This window comes from Mercenaria mercenaria, chromosome 17, assembly GCF_021730395.1.
Source record: "Mercenaria mercenaria strain notata chromosome 17, MADL_Memer_1, whole genome shotgun sequence".
NCBI lineage: Eukaryota > Metazoa > Mollusca > Bivalvia > Venerida > Veneridae > Mercenaria > Mercenaria mercenaria.
Genome location: NC_069377.1, coordinates 59,918,604 through 59,943,457, shown reverse-complemented (window position 1 = coordinate 59,943,457; position 24,854 = coordinate 59,918,604). Strand labels below are relative to the sequence as shown.

Sequence of the window (24,854 nt, the reverse complement as noted above, 5' to 3'; positions counted from 1 at the left end):
AGAAATATAGCATTACTTTCCTGATACCTAAAAATTTGCTCTTTTTTTTTGCTGTCATACTATCTGGAAGCCAGTGCCTTTAATAAGTTAAACGTTCAAGATAAATACTGAACTAATGCATGAAAAGAAAAATCATTTCTTTTTTAGAGTAATGAAAGTGACAAGAAACTTAAAGAATGACTACTGTAAAAAGAATTATAAGTTAACACCTGGAAAAAAAACTTGAAAACTAAGTCTTTGATACAACGAGATAAATTCATTTGGTTGCCTGCCTTGAATACAAGAGATATGCATGTGTTTAAATAGTTCAGAAGATAATTATTTTGAACAAAAGAGAGCTCTTTTCTACCATTAACCTGAAATTTTAAGTGTCTGGAAAGATTCTCTGGCTGTAACCAGAAAAAAGCTTTTTCGTTGTTTTGTATACAATCATGTGTAAACATACAATTTAAGATACATTTCCTTCCTGTTTAAGAACAATAATATACACAGAAAGATAATACAAGTTGCCTGTTTTATCACATTTCAAAATGGTCACTGAAATAAGCAACAAATAAAGCATGATGAAAGCGTGTGTGTATGGATAATTTTACACGGTCAATTCTTGAAATATCTTACCAGACTTAACTGAAATTAGGCAACCAGGAAAGTAAATTATAGTTTAAATGAAACAATAATAAGAAAATCTGCAGAAACAGTATAAATAATCTCTCTGTACATTTTACAAAGAAAGGTATAAAGGAAAAGACTAATTTACTGATAATTGCATTTTAAAAAATGAACTGGAACTACTTTTTAGGATGAACTACTTTTCCATTGCAATTTAAAGAATATAATTTTACAGAGATATAATTTGCTACTATGTTATTTTGATGTACCTATTTATCTGCTTACAAAGTTATTGTAAAACAAAATAAAACAAAATAGCAATTTAAAATAAAATAAATAAATTTAAAAAAAAAACAATAAGAAAAGACAGGATTATAATGGGGTATAAAAAAAGGGCATTACGGGTCACCTCCATCACAACAAGACCAATTTACCTTCCAAATTCAAATTAATTGTAGCAACGGCCTCGCCACGTGGATTTTTAGCCAACACCTTATATTCACCGCCATCTTGTATTCCGACGCCAACAATTTCAAGAGTCAGTATGTGAATACTTTCAGCGTCCTTTGTTTGTGAAATTAGAATGCGTTCACTTGACTGTATAACATTTGCACCCTGCATCCAAGTAATGGTTGGATCAGGTTCAGCTTTTAATCGACATTCAAATACAATTGATTTCTGTACTTGACGAATGACAGGCTTTCCTATGAAACTTGGCGGGCTGGCAGCTACTGTTCCGACTACACACGAAGACAAATACAAATGAAACATAAAATTACGCAAGATAAAAAACACCACACACACTAGTAGTCTATAGCCTAGAAACTCTACGAACAAAAATGGCTACATAATATACATTTCAAACCTATATAGGCTAGTCAAACATAATATTTGGTTGTCTAAGTAAATCTATGAATAAAATGTTATGTTAAGGTAATTCTGCACATGTAGGACAATTTTTTATGACAGTCTTTGGCAACTATTACAAATGTTGATATTTCTGTTACCATTTTTTCATATTTAGAAAGAAAGTAATGTTGCCATTTTTACAAATGTAAACACAGAATGACATTTACATGTAGGATGATTTTCCTTTCGGTATGCCAAGCCCAGGCTTTATTCTATGCTATCCAGATAAAAGATGATCTGTCATGACTTGCAGTTTATCAAACATACAGAACTACCTTAAAAGTACTGGTATGTTATAATGTTATTGTTAAAAGAATTATCCAGCAGGAGTTTATAAAGGTTTAATAATTCGTCAAATAAAAATTAGTATTAAATATGATTACTTGCTTAAAAGATTTTAGATTTTGTTAGAAAGTAAGTATGAATTAGACTCACTGAAAAAATTTCTACCAGAATCGAAACAGATTTATCAACAATGTTATTTTATTTCTCTACTAGATATTCAATTTGACCTACAGACAAGAAGCTAGCCTATAAACACAAAAACATTTTTAATTTCAAAAAAGTATGAAAACAATTCAGCTTTTAAAGTTATTATTTCAAATTTAGTTCTAAAACTGAATAAATATAACAATCTAAAGGCCAAGCCTAGAGCATTTTGTTTACTTTGGTTACCAAATACAGTTAATTATTATGAAGTAAAAACATGCACTATAATATGAACTACCTAAATATCTATTTTTACAAAATAATTATCAAAGCACACAAGATATATCTAAGGTTTGATAATAAAAAGAGTATAATGACTACGTAATAGGAAGTTTGCATACAGATACGAAATAAAACATTACCGTCAAAGTTCAGCCCAATGGTTGCATTGCTTTCTCCAAGGGCGTTTTTGGCAGTGACCCGGTAACTACCAGCGTCTTGTGGCGATACGTTACTAATTTCTAACGTAATTGTGTATTCTTTTGGACTTTTCTGTTTGGTATCCATCTTGAGACGACCTGTTTAGAGTAAGCAATCTGTTAAGAATTTTATCCCATAAAGCTACATGTGCATTATATATTGGTGTCTGGAGTAAACAAATCTGTAATAGGAATTTTATCCAAAAAGATACATGCCCATTATATATTGGTGTGTATGTAAAAAAAATATGGAATGCTAGAGTTCTTTCTGATATACTACTTTAAGCTCTGAAAATATCAAAGCCGCAGTACAGAAATAACAGTGATCTATTGTATGCACAAACCGTATGGGACCAGATTATTTAAACAGGGAAAAAATGTGTAGGTGGTAGGTTAGCTGTCAGCAGAGCATCTTAAAGGTATTTTGAGGCCCTGGGTTCAAGTCCCAGTCTGCCTGTACAGTCTTCTCATTCAGCTTCATTATTCTCTTCAGAAAATGAGCACATTCTGCTAAAACTTTATAAAACTTCGACAATTTGTAAACGTGATGTAACACCAAATTTCTACGACTTCACAACATCAGTTTACAATGTTACTAATGCAGTAGCAATGAGCTAATCTACATAATAACTGTGTCTATAAATAAATTCCTCTGACTTGATAGAACAACTTTGTTTTAACCTTTACCCTGCTAAATTTCTAAAATGGACTGGTCTATCACTCAATTTGAACAGTACCATTTATTATTCCAAGGGGTGTTCACTGAAAATTTACTGACTGAATAGAAAACAGTGCAGACCATGATCCGTGCAGGCTGATCCTGCATGCTGTAGGTTTCGTTTTGGGGAGGCTGCGATTTTGTTGCGTGGCATTCCCTGTTTGATATTTGTCTTTGTTTTTTTGATCTGCGCTAGTCACAAAGGCAGAGCAGGATAAAGGTTAATACTAAAACTGACCTCCTGCGTTGAGCTGTGAGGAGTCTCTGAACCATGTGATAGTAGGTGCCGGGTCAGCGGTGAGCTGACATTCAAACAACATTCTCTTGCCGCCATCTTCCTGTTTGATCACAGGCTTCTGGGTAAAATTTGGTGCTATTCCATCTTGTCTGAAAAAGAACATGAAGGGTTAAGATATCAGTGACTTCATAAAATATTTGATAAAAGTTACTTTATGAACCGTAAATACATGTATGTTTTGCAGTTAAAAAACACTTCATAGTTCAAATAAATTATTAAGGATTACATGGTGTAATAGCCATATTTCATATCTTGTAACTTGATGGTAATATTTAAATGAAATTTGGTCACTCTAAAGACATTCAAAATTAAAAACTTTTCACCGAGAAATTTTTCAAATTTTATCATTTTTTGGGGAGATAATCGGTATTAAAGTTAACATTGATGCCTATGGGAAATATATAATTTCTTTGATTATGAGAATCTTAACTTGAGTTTCGAGAAAATTTTGCGGTAGAAAGCTGTATTATATGATTCTGATGCAAATATAAAAAGAAATCTAAAATTCCCGGTAGGGAAAAGGAGAAAATCATATTTTTTTCTAGTTTTCAGGGGAGATAATTCATGAAAAAAAAAATTATCAGGGGAGGTAATCTAAAGGAAATTTTTGAAAACTTCTGTCACTTTATAACTTGTCAATATGCACCTTATTTCTATCGTTTGACATTTTTTAAAGCTTACATTATCCAGTTGTATGTACGCTTTTGATGAAATAGAGGCCTATTACACCATGTTATCCTTAAAATACAAGCACTTGCTGGAAATATGCTGAAGCATTTTATGGTATTGTGCATTTTAATCGACCTGGCGGGGCGGGGTTTTGTGATGGTCCACTGCATTATTGTGTAGGATATGTAGTATATTCGGCAACCTGATTTCTTTGGCCATCTACCTTACATTGTAACCAATATAGAGGTGAATTTTAGTCCTTGGTCACCGAAAGATTACATAATTAAACAATTAGTCTGTACTGCTCTACCTATTTTGCTAGTTTTCTAAGATTACCATTATTTGCATAAGTCAGAGATTAACTCCGCCCCGCCAGGTCTAATTAAACGCACAATACTGAGACTGTGTAAACATTGACAAAAATTGAAATACTTTGTCATTGTTAGCACATCAAATCTTTTGAATTTTCATTAAGGTTCAGTTGCTTTTTCCTCTTCTTCATGGTAATCGAGAGCAATTTTCAAACCAAAACTTATTTGCATATTATATCACTTGTCTAGTTCATAGTATTTCATGTCACTTTAAGAAAGTCTGAGGAGACGTTAATGTTGCTCAACTCTTACCCTGCTAAATTTCTAAAATGGACTGGTCCATCATTCATTTTGGGCGACACCATTTATTATTTGAAGGGGAATTTACTGAAAATTTACTGACTGAATCTAAGCGAACAGTGCAGACTATGATCAGACCGCACGGATGTGCAGGCTGATCATGGTCTGCACTGGTCGCAAAGGCAGAATCACCTGCCACCAGCAGGCTAAGGATTTGCAATATTTAGATTTTTAAATTTAAAGTGATGAACCTGTAATGACAATAGGCAACTACCATATCAGATTTCAACATCCTACAGCCATAATAATAGAAAATTCTTTTTCATAACAAGGAATGCAAAATTCGTTTATGGAAAACATGAAATCGGAAAATAATGATTGTCATTATGCATCAATTATCTTAATGTAGCACATCAGAAAAAAAGTTACATAACCTGTAGTGCTTTAAATGAAAAAAAAATCAGATGACCTTGCCTGTGACCTTGGCCTTGAAGATGCAGACCACAACTCAAACATATACATATGTCATGCATTTAACGGTTTTGTGTAAATTTTCTTAGTTAAAATGGCATACAATGTTGCTGAGACTTGAAGTGTTTTGGAGGATGGACAAACTTAACATTGTTGTCACTTTATTCTATATACTAAGTGAATATAAGGGGAATTCTTTGTAAAGTTCAGTGGGGTATAATATTATGATGGTCTTGAAACCCGATCTGTTTACACTGCATCGCCATGTATGAAATTTCGGTTATAATGGAATAAGGAACAAAAATTGTACAAAATTAATAACAATTATTCAGTCATAACTCGTTCATTTTGATTGTATTCATCTAAATCTATATTCACATAAGATCCGGCATAAAGCAAGAACAATCTCTGAGAAAACAGAAACATTTTCCATGATGTATTTTTGTATGAAAAGAATTTTTCTAAACCACTGAATAACAAAACTTCTCAGTTGAGTTCCTCGATCATGGGGGTATCTCCAGACAGACAAGCGCTACATTTGCCAAATGATGTCAGTGAATGTCACTGTAATATCTACTTTATCTAGATTCCGGGCTGAAAGAACAAAACTTTTATATCTTGCTGCAATTTTTCCAGGAAAATAAACAGGCGAAATATCTCGTACAATGAATAAACAGGCTCTCTGTATGATATGACGGAAGTCAATCGCATTCCTGAACTTCTTGTACATTTTACGATATTAATCATCATGCATCTTTGGTGCTGATAATGATATACTATTACAGAAGAAATACATACTGGATAATTTTCATGTCACTTTTTTTTTGCGATTCAATACTACAAATTGTTAGATATTTTACAATTTTCACAAGTTACCATCATAAATTTTGAATGAAGTAATAGTTAAACAAATTTAAAATGCAAAACACCCAAATAACCAATTAATTGCTTTAACCTTAAGCCTGCTTGTGGCAAGTGATTCTGCCTTTGTGACCAGTGCAGACCAAGATCAGCCTGCACATCAGTGCAGTCTGATCATGGTCTGCACTGTTCGCCATTCAGTCAGCATCTTTCTGGTAAACACCCCTTTTAACAGTTAATGGTACTGTCCAAATTGAAAGATGGACAATTTCATTATAGAAATTTAGCAGGGTAAAGATGTACAGGTTATCAGCTTTGTATCGGGAAATATGCACAAGTTCTTCAGTGGAAATACTGCGCGATCTTAGGAGCGTAATATTCCTACGCTGAAGAACGAGTGCATATTTCCCGAATGCAAAGATAATAACCTTTTTATTACATACGCATCTACACGTATAAATATAATGCAAATATCATAAATTTGTTCAATAGCCTGAATATGACTGACAAATTACTTAACTAAATAGAAAAAAATAGTGCAACAACCCACACTGAATTACATCACGCACCCGATATGAAATCCAGGCGTCAGTGTATGGAAAAATATTGACGTTTTCAGTACCAGTGTAACTTAATGGGGAATAGAAACAAGTATGTAATAATAATAATTATCAAGCATGGTACACAAAAAATACTCATAAAATGAGTCTTTGTTTCTACCAAATTATCAGGGTTTTTTGTTGTTGTTTTTTTTATGCACAAGCGCAGAATTTTTCTGATTTACTGATGAAATAAACATGGATACTTACTGGTTTTGGGTTTGTGCTGAAAAAGAAAGAAAAATGAAATTAGTTATATGTAAATTCAGTCAAATCATTTAAATTTTTGTCAGCCCATAAATAGTGGTTTGAATATTTCAACTATATATGTGCACTGTGTATAGAATCATAGTAATTAATCTCAATAAAATATGCTGTTTCAGGAACCTAGTATTTTTCTGATTGTACGCCAAAGGCGCCAATTAAGTGCAAAAGTCTGCTTCTTTAAAAATTCACCTTCATAACAAATTTTTACTGAACATGATGCGTTAAAACTGGCGGGCCATCAGACTTAATTGTGCTGTTATCCTTGTTCAAAAGATGTTTACATTTTATATACTTAAGGTCTTTTCATTGTGTTCAAAATTATTTCCTGCATTTTGTTCCAAATAGATAATTATACCATGTAAAATCTTTGCATAATGGCACAGTGTATGAAGGTAAGAATTCTTTCGATTTCATGCAGAGTGACAGTATGCTCTTGTTCAGTTAATTGATATTCAAAGTTATGGCCATCCTCGACAAAAATTAAGATTTTATAAATCAGCTAAATGGTGTAGATGCACTATATGGAGTTTGTACAACACCGCAAGCTTCAACGGCACTTGTATAACCACTGAATCCACCTTTCTGTTGTAGATCTATACATTCAAAGTTGTTTATATTCTTTCTCAATTAAGATATGTATAAGAATTGTCTATGGCCTATTTTGACAAGCGAGTTGAAAAACAGTCTTTGCGCAACAAGATATATATTTTATTGAAACTTTGCATTTATTTAAGTTTAAAGTAAGTTAAGCATTCTCTTCTGTAAGAAGTTTGTCATAATCCAGAGGTGAACCAGGAAACTAGGGTATTGGTAGACCTCTGGTTTGCAAGAATGAGTTACTACTACTGTTCCTTTGACAACAAAAACTCCCAAATTTCTGTGGCATGGAGGTTTTATGTCCTAGTCTAAATGTCAGAATGTTTTGTATGGTTTGATAATGCAGTTTTTTTTCCTAGTCAGTATCTAAATTATTTTCTAATCTTGCAGTGTTCGCACCTTGCTTCCTTACCAGATATTCTCTTGAGCCAAGCACCATCTCTCATGTAAAATATTTTCGGTCGAAAGATTTTAATGTTAAGGAACAAAAATCAATGAAATAATTACAACATTGGTTTAGATTTAGAAAGTGCAAATTAATTTCAAAGATAGAAAACTAACTTTATTTTGTCATGTCAACAAAATCTCTAGTGGACGTATTGGCTACTCCCATTGCGGTGTGTCCTTAATTGGGCAAGGCACTTTGTCGCAATTGCAAATCGGTACCAGCAAATTTGAGGTATAATTGGTTTTAACTGTTCTTAAATAGGGTCTCTCAAAAGCTCTGCAGAGCTTATGTTCATTGGTTCACAAAGCGATGGTAAATAAAATTTACATTTACCTTTCTACAGAAACTTCAGATTAGTTGTTAACCGAAGCATGAACTTTTACAGAGAAAAACAACACTTCTTACAAAATAAAATAATTGTTTTGATTTTAACACTTCTACATATAAATAGGACTCTTTTGTACATGTAAGGATATCTCTTAATCCAGGAATAAAAACCTTGCACGTTCAAGATGGCAATACTTTAACAACTTCAATTTTTATTACAAAGAGTACACCCGAATCCTTGTATCTCAGTCTGTTGAAATATTAGCAACTATGATTAAAAAAATACACCCAAGTTCCTAACTCACGAATGATGAATCCATACTTATCCAAAACTAGTTAAGGTAGTTCTGAACGTTTAGGTCGATTTTTTTTCTACAATGTAGAATTTGATTGAACTCTGATTTTTCAAAACTTCAGACCATACCTAGAAAATTCAGCAAATAAAAAGGATAGGATAGTGTGCTCGATTTTTTGGTAGACTGATTTGAAAAATTTGGACTTAGCGCAATTTTTCATAATGGGAGTCTATGTGAAAATAGCAACTTTTGTAACATTTTTGCAAATAGAAAATTTTCCACAATGTATAGAGTTTAATGAAACTTCTCACAGTCATAAATAAACATATGGCCTAAAATATAGTGAAATAAAATGTATAGGTCCGTGTGCTTATTTCTGATATATTTGGCCATGATTGAAGCGAACCGCCTATTTGAAGCTAATTTTAAGACATTATTTTGAATTATTTAACATGTCAGATGTTTTAAAAGCATATTTTAACTTAAGAAAGATAGTTACTGTTACAGTTAAATACATTCATTCAAGGATTGCCATTAAATAAGAAACTGATTTTCATTTCCGTTTAACGAATCCAGGCTTTATTCTACGTTTTCCGGACGTTACGCCATCACTTCCGGTTTATCAAACATGCAGAACTACCTTAAACAGAAAACTATATTTATAAATCAATAAAGAGTCGCGGAAACCAGTTATAAATTATCGATAAGTACTGGCTATAACTTGTTAAATCAAATATATCATTTCAATTTCATTAAAACTGGTTGATAACTCATACAATTGCCGAATGAAAAGAAAGCAAGTAAACACTTGACAGCATCTCCCGCCAAATTATTTTACGGAATGCTTCTGTCAACATCGTAAAAAAGCAGTTATGGAACGCCATTATCGTGTCTCTCCTTTTCTTTTTTCACCTTTTTAAAAATATTTTTACTGTTAATATAAGGGCTGATTTTGTCGACGTCACACCCTTCATAATTTATTTTCCAGCCTATTTAACACTCTGACTCATGAAACCTTTTTTCTCGAATTTTTACACAGTTTCAATTTTGGAAAGGTTGCTTGTTATGCTGACCAAAGAGTTTATACATCTTTGTGCCAACTAAGATATCCTAAACGTTTATCAGCAATTCATCAAGAAACAAAATCAGAATTCAATATTCAAAACTTTTAGTGACATAAAATGTCTGATATTTTCAATGGAAAAAAATACCCTCTCAAAATAGCTTTTTGGCGATAAATCCAAAGATATTCAAGATATTTCTTAAATTTATAAAGTCCCTATTACCAGGCTAGGGGTTCTAAAGAATGATATAGGCCTATAGTATGAATGGGATAATTTAATATTTATTAAACAAAAATCAAGGGAAAACCTTGTAACGAAATATGTAGATCAAACAGTAGTGTCTTTATATTATGTTGGTAGGAAAGGAATATGTTTTATGTTTCATATTATTGAAATGCTTCAGAATGATATCCGAATAAAATTGTTTATATGAATTATATGAGGAGAAGAATCAGTATCATGTAACCTCTATGTACAATCATCAGCGGGTATACTCCAACTAGAAACCAAAACGATATTACTTTGCAGCTACTAGTAGTCTATAACCAGTTTGGAGCTTATATGTTTACCTGTAATATTCTTGTCTGTCATACCAGTGTTTTTGCATTTGATGAAAAACTATGGTTTTTTGCTGATGTTTTAGATACACAATGCTACACTTAACTGTTCTTCCAACTTCTTAGAACATAGCATGGAGATAATTACTTTCATTTTTTTTAAGACAGAAAAAAGGTGAGTAAAGCCTATTGCAATTAACATTGCATTTATTCTGTTTTGACAACCTACCTCAAAGACACATACGCAATAATATAATGTTAAAGAAAACTGAACGATAATACAACTACTGTCAGACAGCAATCAAATGTTTCTCCAAATGGAATATGTTTGGATGGGATTGCACGGCACTTGTTATGTCCATTTCTATGTGTATATCGGCTGATATATATATAATTTCTGATGAAGAATCCTAACAATGTAAACTTTTTTTGTATGAGCTAGTCAGCGGTCCATTTATTGCGCTACTGGACTGAAAGACCCGTATAGTACATATACTGGTACACAAATGACCAGTTAATGCAAAAAGCAAATAACTTTCATTTTAGAAATAGTCTGTTTGGGTCTGTACATTGCAATACCTGGGTCCCAGCTTTCAAATGCATTTGCAATTGCTAGCACAGAAAGCAGGGTAAAAAGCATCCATGATATTCGAAAACTTCAGTCTAAACCCTATCGTAATCAAGACGGACCGGAATACATATTTCTTTACAGTCAGCTATGGGTGGCTGGAATGTCTATAGGCTTTATCTCTAAGGCCATACCAAATTGATATGTCGTTCGTCGGAACTACCGCATCAATAATTTCATTCCCGAGAAAAAAAAAGAAAAATTACCCGCCCGCACGTATATAAAAATCTCCGAAAAAAAAATTGTTTTTTCGATTACTCGGTCCGGAATAATAACGGCAAAACAGGTTTTATTGCTGTTTTAATGCGTCAAAGTGATATTGATCGGATTTCATGCATCCGTATGATCCAAACTCAAAAAGTCAGGAATTATGGTGTTGTTCATTATTTGTTTTAAATCTGGAGTGTCTGTGTTAGTGCCACACATGGCCTTCGATGTGCCGGTAGGTAATGAAATACGCACATTCTACTTTCGTTCAATACAGTGAAAAGAACGAAGCCCGACTTGTAAGACGTGCACGGGGATGCAGTTAAAAATATTTGGAAATATTGTTCAGATGTAAAGTTTTCAAACCATTTGTTATCAGTTGTTTAATTCAGCATGTTAGATCTAGAGCCCAAAGCTGAGGCCAACTACTATCTTAAAAAAATATTTGTTCACAGATCCTGACCGACCTATCACATTGTCTCGGCCCAAATCTTTTCGAACGTAACTTCTTTAGTACAGCAGTCAGATATTCTATCAAAACGCATTTAGTCAATTTAAAAATTGTTTAGCTTTTCAAACAAGTAGTGTTGATATGAAAATAATTTCAAACAAAATATGTCCTTTTGTAACCCCAGTTTTGCCTGTTTGTACACATGATGCCAGGATGTATTTAAAATTGGCTGTAAATTGATTGAACGAAAGAAACTGAAAAAAAAACAGACTTCCCCCAACTCTAAATTTCAAGTTCAGTCAAAGCACAACAAACAACACTTTTAAGGGTGGCCATATTGGGATCATTTTTTGTCCGTCTGTTATTATTTTTGCCTGAAATGAATCTCTACCACAAAAGCTTAAGCTAGCCTGATCATGATCTGTTAAGAAATTATTCCAAAGGGATTCGAGCAATGTTGAAGCATCTGTATGCCCAACTCCGTTTGGTCACACTGGTCAAGTGGTTTATTACTTCCCCTGTCACCTCTATGGGTTGGAGTTCCACTAGGGGCACAAATTTGTTCATGTGTGAAAGCCATCTAACTGTGTTTCAGAAGAAATGTTATTCAACACAATCATGTGCCTGTTTTGTCTTAAATATTCCTCATCCTTTGCCATTAAAAAGGCACGTCTTCAGATTAATGTAGAAAAATCAAAATTAAAAATAAGACACTCATTTCTTAGTAATTAAAATTACAAAATAAAAAAAATAAAGTGATTCAGTGAGTTTTGGCAAGAATTTATTTGCAAAATCATTCATGTAGTCTTTAAAACATATAGAAAAGCTATATACTGTGTTACCCACACTGTAAATGTTTGATTTCTGTGTTATTTCTAAAGAAATGTTAACTTTATATATAATCATAACCGCCTCCTCAAGGGTTCAAGGTGGGAAAAAAAATTTAAAAAAAAGCCCGCTCGCTCCATGTAAAATCTACCCGCCTCTGAAAAAATCAAAATTGAGAAAAAAAAAAATAAAATAAAAATTTCGCTCGCCCGCTCCTATTTTTTTTGAAGATTTTCCGAAGAACTATTAATCAATTTGGTATGGCCTAATATATATTTAGTACCACTTTGCTTATTTCACAAAGAATCTTACCGTTTCGCAGAAGTTTAAGAACTTGCTGATAAAGACACTTCTAACCTAACGATTTCTCAAACATTATACTACGGAATCCTGTTTCCGCCATCGACTTTTCGACCAGACAGAAAAATTTACCGCGAAAAGTCGTAAACTTGAAGTTTTTAGCACGACAATTGTTGTGCAAACGTCAACTTCTCGATCTATAATCAAGCGCGAAAAGTAGAAATTTAAAAGCCTTAACTTCAACTTCTCGCGCAAAGATATCCCGCGAAAAGTAGAAATCTTGAAGTTTTTGAGCCGAGAATTGTCGTGCAAACATCAACTTGTCGACCCATAATCTAGCGCGAAATGTTGAAAGTAAGTGGCCTATCTTCTACTTTTCGTGCCAGTTCTTTGGCCGATATTTTCGCGATGTTATCGCTTAAATTTCGACTTTTCGTTCTAGGACTAACTAACTAACCCTAACCCTAGAACGAAAAGTCGAAATTTAAGCGATAATATCGCGAAATTATCGGCCAAAGAACTGGCACGAAAAGTAGAAGTTAAGACTTAAATTTTTACTTTTCGCCCTACAAATTCAGTCGATAAGTTGACATTTGCACGACAATTGTCGCGTTACAAACTTCTACTTTTCAACTTTTCGAGGAAATATCTTAGCACGAGAGGTTGAAATTAGCTCTCTTAATTTCTACTTTACGCGCTTGATTATAGGTCGAAAAGTTGACGTTTGCACGACAATTGTCGGGTCAAAAACATCAAGATTTCGACTTTTCGCGGTAAATTTATAGCACGAAAAGTTGAAATTAGATGCTTAATTTCAAATTTTCGCGTATCTGTCTAGTCGAAAAGTCGATGGAAACAGGATTCCGTATTATACATTTACAGATTCAATGTATCAGTGGACATGGTCTTCAAGAGAAAATCATATCTAAGAATAACTAGGCGCATTTTCGCTCGGAACCAATCAGTTTCCATGGTAACAATGACTTCAACAGTTCTTTAGTGAAGACCACGCACGGTCTATTGTCACTGGTTTCTGAAGTTAAGTAGTAGCGTAGAAACTGAGCTAACCAGTAATCTCGATTTATTTCAATACACAAAATCTGCCTCACCTAATGCATTCAAACTATAGATCCAAGATTAGCATTAAGACATTCCAAAGAAAAATCCACTTAAAGCGGTACTCACCATTAAAGTTCAAATTAATAGATGCCGACATTTCACCAAGTTTATTTTTAGCAACAACTTTATAAGATCCACCATCTTGTTGTGTTACACCAGTAATATCCATGACGACATTGTATGTATTTCCACCAGCGTGGTCAACACGCATTTTAATCCTATCTGATTCTTGGAGTGGTGTCTGGCCCCGAAACCAGTTGATTTCCGGTTTAGGGGAAGCCTCAAGGGCGCACTGAAACACGAGTTTGTTCCCATTGTCTTCTTGTTTTAGGGATGGTTTTTGTGTGAACCGTGGGGCAATATCGTCACCCACACCCATCCTGACCCGCTTCTATCTGCAAAGAGAAAACAAAAGAATCTGCAGAAAAGGACTTGTATACTGACAGCTTAATCATGCAAACGTAGTTGTGTATGTCGTGATACAATTACATGCAAACTTTGTAGAAATATAGTTACATGCAAGCACCGTTGCAATATAGTTTCATGCAAACATATTAGTAATACATATATGGTTACATAAATCAATTTCATTCAAACATAATGGTAATACATGTATGGTTACATCGTCATGCAAAAGTATTTAGAGAACAGTTCTATGCAAACATATTGTTAATATCACGGTTATTAACCAGACAACATCCGAAAGCAGCACCAGCAGCAGCGACAACAAACTACATCTGGAATCCAGTGTAATTTTATAACAATAGTGTTTAGAAATTTGAAACGATATTAGTATGAAAAGACAACATGAAAATAAAATGTACTGTATGAAATCGAGGAAATTAATGGAACTAACAGAACAAAGCCGATTGTCTTATCGACTGGTTAATCTACTGGGAATGATAGCTAGTTCAACATCTTACCTATCTGTATGATTTGTATATAACTTATATCTTACAGAGGTTGTTACGCCTACGAACTAAATAAACAATTTATATTTTGTTTATTCTTAACATTCTCTTGCAGATGTTGCAAACTGATCTTGAAAAAGGCTGCCATTTTTATGGTTCGTACGAGCGTTACAAAGATCAACGATAGAATGTGAACTCGTGATGTCACGTTTCGTAAACTTTTGAGACTAATCACCACCACATCAAATGGAAGCCTACTGACATTCTGGCGGAACCTGCATGCTTCTTTTTCATATTAGAATAAGACTTTAAAGTTTCAAGAAGAGACACTGTGAGCAGCATAAGAGTAAATTTAGATGGTCGTTGTAAATACATCCGCGACATTAAAGCTGATACCCCCTTTTTCCTATAAAAGTCACAGGAAATCTGATAGTCTAAGAAATGTCGAAATAACATTATCAAATACGTGGATTGCACAATGAATATCAAAATGAAGGAACAGTCTGATTTAGTGGTGTTCAACCAAATGGATTGAAATGTTACTTTATTTACATTACACTTGTGATATAGGATATTTAACCGGATATTTATAAACATCATTATTAGAGTATCTGATTGAGATTACCTAAACACATGAATCGTCAGTTAATTATAAATAAGTGGTACACGTTCTTTCATCTGCCTTCTGATTTCATACATCAGATATATCTTAAGCAAATTAATATTGAAGGTAGCCGTCTTTTATGTTATTTATCAAGAAATTAGAAATAAAATTATCAGCATTTTATGAGGATATTTATTACTTTTTGACAGGAGGTGCGCAATTCAACAGTTGTATATATGACGAATTTGACGTTCCATAATTGCCAATATTTCATTCATGTTATACCACTGCTTTATCTAGATAAATAAACAGTGTACTTTTTATACTTAATCAAAAACAGTAACAAATGCATTTCTAGGATTAGAAGCAACTATTGATAGTTAATTAATACAAGCTTGCTTTGATGCAGATCGTTTAAGCAGGCATATGGTGACATGCATCGGTTAAAGTCTCCCGGTAATGTCTTGTGTCAGATGCATTTTGCATATTTCATACGCCATAAGTTTTCATATTGGCACGGTTCTGTAGCGAGAATGCAATTCCCAGTTCATTAGTTCAGGCCAATTTTCCTGTTCAAATTATAGTTATACATGCTATTTCATCTCGTTTTTTTAAATAAGTGAAATGCATTCTGTGCACCGATATACTATGTCTGGTCGTTGCTTTAAAGTTGTAAGAAAACAAAGCTAAGAATGAACATATATATATCATTATCGGTTTGTGGGCACATGGTGTGGAATGTACTGCTTTGGAATTTTACACAAAATCCTACGCTTTCTCAAAGCTTATTTTTATTCCCAAAAAGAGGTTTTGGGGATGGCAGACTAGCTACTTGTAACTGTCTGGTCAACATAATGTTATGACGCCAAGGAACATTTTATTTACGTCGCGAGTTCGATCCCCGGGCGGGGTGTATGTTCTCCGTGACGATTTGATGAAAAGACATTGTGTCTGAAATCATTCGTTCTCCACCTCTGATTCATGTGGGGATGTTGGTAGTTCCTTGCGGAGAGCAGGTTTGTACTGATTCAGAATCCAGGAACACTGTTTAGGTCAACTGCCCGCCATTACATAACTGAAATACTGTTGAAAAACGGCGTTAAAACCAAAACAAAACAAAACAAAACAAATTCAATTTCGCATTACTTTATAAGATCTTACATTTCTGATTTCTTTCACTGATAAACATGAAAAGCAAATATAAAAGAAAAGGTACGTATGTTTTTATCTGGTTTCGTGTATATTGCATACGTTTAATACAGTATGATGTAACTAACAGACTGTATTTGCTGTATACAGTCAAACCTGTTTATAACGGCCACGCATGAGAGTACAAACCTGTTTTATAACGGCCACGCGTAAAAATACAACCCTGTTTATAACGACCGCGCAAGCACTTTGTCCGTTGCTACCGTACAAAACTTCAATCGCATTAGTTGCACCTCTTTCAAGAATTTTATTAAAATGGGTCTTCCGAGAGGTGGAAACTATTTTTAAGGCAACGTAAAATTTTAGATGATTTACGATTGGTTCCATGACGCACAATATTGCATATATCAAATACCGCTTATTTGTTTTAATTGATGTTAATCAAATTTATGATATTATCGACCTAAAATAGTCAGAATGGATTTTGTGTACATGAAGAATTATAGAAAGTAGCAGCGCTGCTTCAGTTGTTATTTCTTTAAAACAACACAACTAAATTGCATATGTGCCATACAATTGTCCGTGTTTTCTTTTCTCCTATCTGTTACTTTGTGAAGTTTGTGTCTGTTAAATGAATTGATAGTTTGTTTGTTTGAACATGTCTACACGATATTCTCGGTATTAAAACTATGCAGGTTAGCAGATTCCTACCTGTACAGATATGTAACATGTTCACTTAGGTTCTCTAGAAACATGTTTGTTCTGTCTTTTGAACGCATATCAAATACATGTCTGACAGAAAACAGGTGTGTCCAAGCCACTTGTATGAGTTGAGTCTGAATCTTAAAATTATCCCACAAACGTCTGTGTTAGACTTTAAACATACAAATATATATTTAGTTGTAAAATTCTTTCAGGTAAACAAGCAACCCATTCCATTTGGCATGTGGGCGGTAGTTTAACAGAGACGCCGGTTCAACCCTGAATTAATGCTCGGTAGGGCATATTGGTTCATAGCTAAAAAGATGCTAAACGCATAGCCTGAATATTGTATCGGCGTTACTTTCAGTCATTGTTTTAATCATATTACTTACATGATATATATGGGGAAAAACTGTTTGTATAGACATATATTACATCCAACCTATCAGCATTCGAAACTCATTATGAAGTAATAAAACTAAAGTCTCATTTGCAACTAAAATTACGGCAACAAATTATTAAGCACGGTTTTACGCGGTATTCGATACCCTGATATGTGATAAGTTATGATATATAACACATGTGCTCCACTGGCGCTTCTACAACCAGGAATGCCAGGTAAGCTATCAATCAGTTCCATGGGAGATTTTTTTTTCAGATCAGAACTGAAAGTATACTGCACGACGCTAGTTTGTCCATTTTAACTAAGATACTTCTTGGTACGTTTTAAAATATTCTTTCAGTTATACACTATATTCCCCTTTCACTCTATCAAACCATCTTTTCTAATAGGTTTAAAGGCCAGGATAGTGGCCTACTTTGATCGATTACCCAACCGACACTATAGTGGTAGCTACTGAGGATAGGACGGTCCTCAACTAAATCTATCGATACAAATTGCTGGTTCCTATTTTGCTTTTCGCTCAACTCAGAACCGAAAATAAGTAAACACTGGCCTTGCGCCTTAGAGCGGTGTCGGGCTTGGTCAAAACGGATTATCGCTGCAGTCGAAGTAGGTCGCTATTGCAGATATTTTTCACAACAGTATTAGTCTGTTAGTATAGACATGACAGATATCTTAACGGGTTCAAGGATAAAAACTATTACTTTGGCCCATTGTCAAGGCTGCGTAATTGAATAATGACAAATCCCAACAAGATCATAAATACACAACAAGAAGATGTTGATGTTCATTACAGAAACCGAGGTAACAATGATTCCACATTTTTGAACCATAGTATCACAGTATTCGGATGGTTTTATTGCTGTAAATCACCGTTATAAGAGAATGATGGTTTCCTACTAGAGTCGTCTAAATGCCAAAGCGTTCACTGCCAGATGATATAATGTTCACTGCCAGTCCTTCAACAGAATGATATGGAATTGAAATACCGCTTACCACAATGCTTTGTTTGGTATCCTATGAAACTTTTAGTTCAATATTATTGGACTGAAATCCTACACACTTTCTTTAGAAAATGTGGGGATATAGGTGGGTTCGTAAGTAGGAGTGAAGGTGAGGATATTGGCGGGGTAGAGACGGGGTTATAGGTGGTTGTTTGCAGGGTTACAGTGGGGGATTATAGATAGGGTTATAGCGGATTTATAGGTGGGGTATAGCGGAGTTACAGGTGGGGGAATAGCGGAGTTATAGGTGGGTATAGCGGAGTTTCATGTGGGGGTATAGCGGAGTTATTAGTGGGGATAAAGCGGTGTTATAGGTGAGGGTATAGTGGACTTGGTGGGGTGCATGTATGGTTATTGGTGGCTACCCGATAAATCGGGAGAATAGTTCTTTTTACAGAAATGTTTAAGAGAAAAGTACAGTTTGAAAAAAAAAAAAAAAAAGACGTTGAAACTATCCAATACACAGAAATAGATCCATATCGGACAGCACACTAGTCGTTTCTTTTGGTAATATGCAGTGCCATAAACAGGATATTTTCTAATACTTTGCAAACAACTTCCCCCACCTGACATGCAGTGTGCTTTGTACAGAATAGTAATCAATGTACAACTCTCTCAAAAAGTGTTCAAATATTTGATGTTGGAAAATGAAAATCGAAAAGTAATCTCTAAGAATCTTGCAAAGTGCTGTCTTTAAATATTACGTGTGTCATAAAGAAAAAAACTTGAATTATGATCATTATTATTATTATTTATTGATTAAATGATTAATTAACAATAACAACAGCAACAATATGTAATGCTCACCCTAATAAAACGATTGTAAATTTAAATTTCTAGGAGGTCTATCTGCTAGTTAATTTATATGCTTGTTCTTAGACCCCTTTCGCTTTCAAAGATATCACACTTCTTAGCGTATGAAGATATTTAACAGAGTAAAATGTTCTTCCTTTCTGATTACCTTATTTTTTAAAATCAGTTTTCATTCATTACAATCATACATCCTATGCTTGGTAAAGAAGAAAAAAGGTATACTTACTTATTTCAAATTACAAGTAGCCTATAACACTTTCTTTTAATCCAGTTTATTTTTGTATATAATCACTCTGTCTGGACCCTGTCTGTGTGTAAATTTTAGGTGTTTTGCACTTTTTGATTAGAATTCTTGAATGTAATCCGAAAAAAAAAGAAGATAGACAAGGAGCAGACGAAAAGTACGCGAGAGAGGCACGCGCTGATCAGCCTCTGCAGCAGAAGATAATAAATCGGCAGAAGTCTTACAGTATATTATCGGCTAAGATATTGTTGTAAACATATTTCTGTACCTTTAGAAATGTACGCATTCCGTTAGATAATGAGATAGACATCTTAGACCGCTTTGAGGAGAGATTTCTATCTCGTAATTTCTCAATCATCACAAAGTTTATCAATGAAAAGTGATGAATATCTATGCATAAGGGTACTAAGTGCTATCCAGGGTGTTGGAGTCCCTATGGTGAACAATGTAGGCTTCCCGGGGTCTAGGCGTGATTCCAGACGCGATCTTCGAGATAAAATAATTGTTCTAATAATCAGAAGGTCATTAGGTTTCTTATTGTAGGGCTTATATTGATATTTATGTAATCATTTGAATACGAAACATCAATGTTCTGCACGTGTGATCTTATATAGAACGCACGTGGAATATACTAATTGGCCATATATAATCAAGGTAAAGTTGCCCCCGTTTTACTTTAAATTAAACTGTACAGTCGCAAAATAAATCTTAATCACCTAGTTTTTGTCTACATTTTCTTCTAAAACACCTCTTTCTTTGAACCTACTTAAGATCAGTTCAATGAGTATAAAAATTCCAGACACCAGTTTTATATTGAAACAACAGCATTAGCAGAGATAAAACACTCAAATAAATCATACTAAATGCTATGAAAAGTGTTTTCCACCTCCACATTAAAACTATCTTGGATTCCATTACTAACTGTTTACCTTCTAAATATATCTATATACCTATGTATAACGTAAAAACTGTAGTTCTTCAAAGATTTCTGATTATATCAAACATATTATTGATAAGGAGACATTTGCCATATTTTACTCTAAATATATCTCGTACTGATCGATGTTTCAAAGTTTCCCGCTAAAATGTTTTAACATTCATTTGAAGCCTTGAAAAGTGCGACTAGTAAGTTCGTGCTATGCTTAAATTAAGAAATGAAACTTTTTTTCGGTTTTCATACGAAATGAACGTCAGAATAGGATCGGCAAATCCATGAATCCATGATCCTATTCTGTCGTTCATTTCGCATGAACACCGAAAAATAAGTTTCATTTCTTATATTTACATTATATTTCCTTTCCATTTTTAAACAAGATAATATTATTAATTCCCCACATTTTGTTGCATTTTACATTAAAATCAGCTTCCCGGCCATTCTGTTCACCAGACGGAACAACTGCGACGTCATCTTAGGAACGTTCCCCCTGACTATACGCACACGTCGTCAAAACAGTGGTCAGCGGCGACGTAACTTTCGCGACTTTCTTTTGGCTGTTCATACGAAATGAACGTCACAATTTTCAATGGAAAAGAATAGGGCGAATGTAAATATCTAGAAATTGATGCACTGTTATAAAGTCACTTGACCGTTGCCGACGACGTCGTCGAATTATCCAAATGACTTCATAGCAATATTTGTTTGTTGTTGTTTTTTTTTCTGACTGAGACGGCGTCAAGCCGGAACATGTTAGAAAAGAAATGGCAAAACAATGTTTAAACGTTGGAGGTGTACACCATTATATATTTTGTGAATTTGCACAGATTTGTTTTAGATATATATGCAGGTGATTATGTACTTTTGAAGCGTTTGTAGTAAAGAATAGTAACACCATGAAACAATTAAACGTCACGCAGGCGAAAAATAGTTTTGCAAGAGGACCCATTTTAACATGACATCTGATGTATTTTGTAGAAGTAACATTCCAGTACTATGATTAATCGACTTGTTAAATCATAGAGTGCCAGAACGCAAATCAAACCATGACATCAACGTAAAATATCATATGCGTGACTAAGGTACATTAAATGTCGGCATACTGGCGTAGCTCGTCATAAATATCAGAAAAATATATTCCAGAGGACTAGAGAATTCCAGATCAAAGAAATAGAGAAATAAACAATCTTACTAAATAAACAAAATTACTACAAAATCCCAGTATCTTAAATAAAAAAAAGAGTGTTTTTTTTTTTGGTTTATAATATTATAAAATGTCATACTAAAGTTTTATCGCAATTATTAAATATTTTATCTATATTATGCGATTACCTTTTTTTATTATTCTCTGTAAATTAAGTTTCTCAACAATGCACAATATTGCAAAGAGCTATCTTTGATCATTGTGAATACACGAATTCAAGGATAGCAACTTCCACGAATTGATGTTTCCCTACTTTTCATCATTTCATTATATTCCACTTTTACATTCATTATACATTACTTTTCGATATTTTTTCTTACTTTTTGTACATTAATATTTCATATGTGGCTATAAACTGTAATAATTTTTAACAGCGAAGTAAATATATTATATTGTATTTTAATATATCTAAATCAATTGACAGTTGTCATAATTCTAGGCCGTTCCTTGAAATAGTTTCGATGGCAAGTATACCTACTGAAGAAGAAAATATCTCCAGCAAGTCGGGCATACCCCACCATCATTGCTGCTGTATTCCTTTGAAATGCACATTTGATTGTTATTACATCTGTTTGTAATAAAGTTACAAGGCACCGTTGTTATGAAAATAATACAGAAATATGCAAAACACATGCGGATATAAAGGAGACATTATTATGCAATGAGGTTTTTACTGCAGAATTCTTGTTAGGAGTTTGTCCAAAACTTTCTGGGTAACATTTGTGACCTAAATGATTAGATGGACGGTTTGTGTCAAATAGTTCAGTTCAATTTTTCAACTTTTAATAAAGTATCTTTACTTGATTTTTTTTATTAGTAGTATTATTATTTATATTCTAATATTAGCTGACTTATTCAATTAACAATTTCACGCCATAGCGCCAATAAACTGCCTTTGTGCTTCATGGATCTGTAAGTCTAATTATATGGTTTATAGCAAGGATATTTCTATGACTCTACAAGAATAAAGGATCTAATAGGAACAATCATGATTCAAGAACACAGCCTTCCCACAACAAAACCATACAGTACCGTACATATATAGAGATATGTAGTCAATAGACATTAGCACAAATGTAAAATAGTCACCCCTCTCCTATAAAAAACTAAAGAACCATACAAACATGTACTCGGTTATTTTGCCGGAGATATGACTTCAAGAGAAATACCAGTATGGTCATGAGGAAAAATACCAGAACATAAAATATCAAAGCAATTTAGTCCCAGCGGGCTATTTTGGTGTCATCCAGCAGTTGTTCCGACAGACACTAACGTAAACGAAAGCTTATTGTCCAAATTAACACCAAACTGGTGTGTCACAAGAAAAGCTATTTATAGTCTGACTACAAATTATTGGAGTCTTACAAAACTTGTAAATTACATTCCCATTAAAGTCAGGTTTTTACGTATTTTATAGCAGTAGTGTTCGCAGTTTTTTTTTTAAATTTTAAAGCCAAAACTGAATTCCTACAGAATCTTATACCGTCCTGGTGGACCTTAGATTGTGGCCATATCTTGGTAAGCAAAAAAAAAAAAAAAAAAAAAAAAAACATGGCGAAAATTGGCTGAAGCTAAAAAATAATCACTACAGAACTTTTTTTTATTACCTTTGAAATAACAGCAACTCTAAAAAATTCCAAAGTTGTATTTTAAGCATTTTCATACAGCATCCAACTCTATCTCTCTTTTTTCTTTCTTTCTTATTTTCTTGTTTTTGGTATGTCTCTATAATTAAAAGTTCTGTGCGTGCCAGTGTGGCCGCTACCTATTGTAGTAAAATCGTAGAATTTGAATTATTTACATTCAAAGACAAAACAGATTTATATCTACGTCATTTCAACAAACACTTGTTAGCAACCGTGAAGCAGACGATGGCGTTTGCGACACAATGAACTTAATTATTGACAGTTTGCCAGATAGGGACATATCAAGTGGTTTCAGTCAGGAACTGGCATGCAACTTTAGAAACAAAAACAAAACAATAACACAACACACACACAATACGTCTGCTATTCCTGAAAAAAAAAACTCACAATTTCTGCTGCACAATTTCTACGATAGTTTGAGAGTCAAACACAAAGCAATGAACGATGAAAAACAAACATACTGAAAACAGTTTTTTTTTTGGGACTTTTCTTTTTAACTACGTGGTCTTTAGAATTAACACTGCAGCTTTTGTTCAACTTAAAGTTTGTTGATACCGGTACCTATCATGACAATCGGCATTTTCCGTTTCTGTATATGAGATTACGGGATTCTTCGGTTGGTCCTATAAGAGGACTGTTCGCTTTATGGGTCAGTCACACTTCACCGTATAGCGTTAACAGACGTCCAGCGTACAGAAAATTTGCGGCAGAAAGTTATCCGAGGACGAAAGGCATCCGCCGCTGCTGCTCGGTGCTCTCATGATCGGTGTATGGGGCGCATAAAACGCACAATAACCGCAAGATCAACGCACATACACAGGACAAACAACGTCCAATTAACGGACATCATCGTACTAGTAACGGACTTGTATCGCGTAAAACGTAAGCGCAACGCTTGAGAAACTTACAAAAACGTTATTCGAACAATTGACGAAAGGAGAGATCGCCATGACGTCACGCATTAACACCTGTTTATCTGGTGGTGGGCTAAACAAATGTTTTACATCGTTTGTATATTGGATCGGAATTTTTAATTTTTAATAACTTTTTCACTAATTTATGGATTTTAAAAATTCAAAAAGTTTTGAAAAACTTATGATTTTCATATTTTTTTTATCTAAATATTTTTTTTTAAAATGAAAAACTATTTAAATGACATATGATTTTATTTATAGCGGCGTAACGATGCTCCAAAGTTTTAGAAAAAAAAACACTGTAAGTTAAACGTTCATAATTAATCCATTTTATTTCGAAATAATAATTAAAAGTAATCAATAAATTGCTTGTTTTATATCCTTTCCATTGATCAAAAAATTATTGATATCATTTGTGTTTTAAGAAAGTTTAAGCCGTTAGAAAAACATCACTGTTTACAAAAAAACATGGACGCTCGGCGTCTGCCCACCCGACCTTTGTTTTATCAGTTCTAAAAATAGAAAATACAACGAATTTGTATACAAACACGATCTGTCAGTTATCGTCCGTTGAACATACGTTA

At 33.7% G+C, this 24,854-nt stretch overlaps 1 protein-coding gene across 26 annotated transcripts in view; it reads right to left on the bottom strand.

Moving 5' to 3' along the window:
* Positions 1–24,854, bottom strand: part of LOC123537522 (twitchin-like) — a 204,523-nt gene that overhangs the window by 164,339 nt on the left and 15,330 nt on the right. For 23 of the 26 annotated variants that reach the window (XM_053528310.1, XM_053528320.1, XM_053528307.1 and 20 more), the window contains exons 2-6: positions 13,809–14,137; positions 6,864–6,879; positions 3,383–3,531; positions 2,370–2,525; positions 1,044–1,349 (exon numbers count right to left, since the gene is read on the bottom strand). In XM_053528310.1, the coding sequence (XP_053384285.1) occupies positions 1,044–1,349; positions 2,370–2,525; positions 3,383–3,531; positions 6,864–6,879; positions 13,809–14,121 (940 nt within the window). In that variant the 5' untranslated portion in view covers positions 14,122–14,137. Of the gene's footprint in view, positions 1–1,043; positions 1,350–2,369; positions 2,526–3,382; positions 3,532–6,863; positions 6,880–13,808; positions 14,138–19,550; positions 19,766–24,854 lie in introns of those variants that run through there. The other 3 variants (XM_053528308.1, XM_053528309.1, XM_053528332.1) reach the window with 3 other exon arrangements.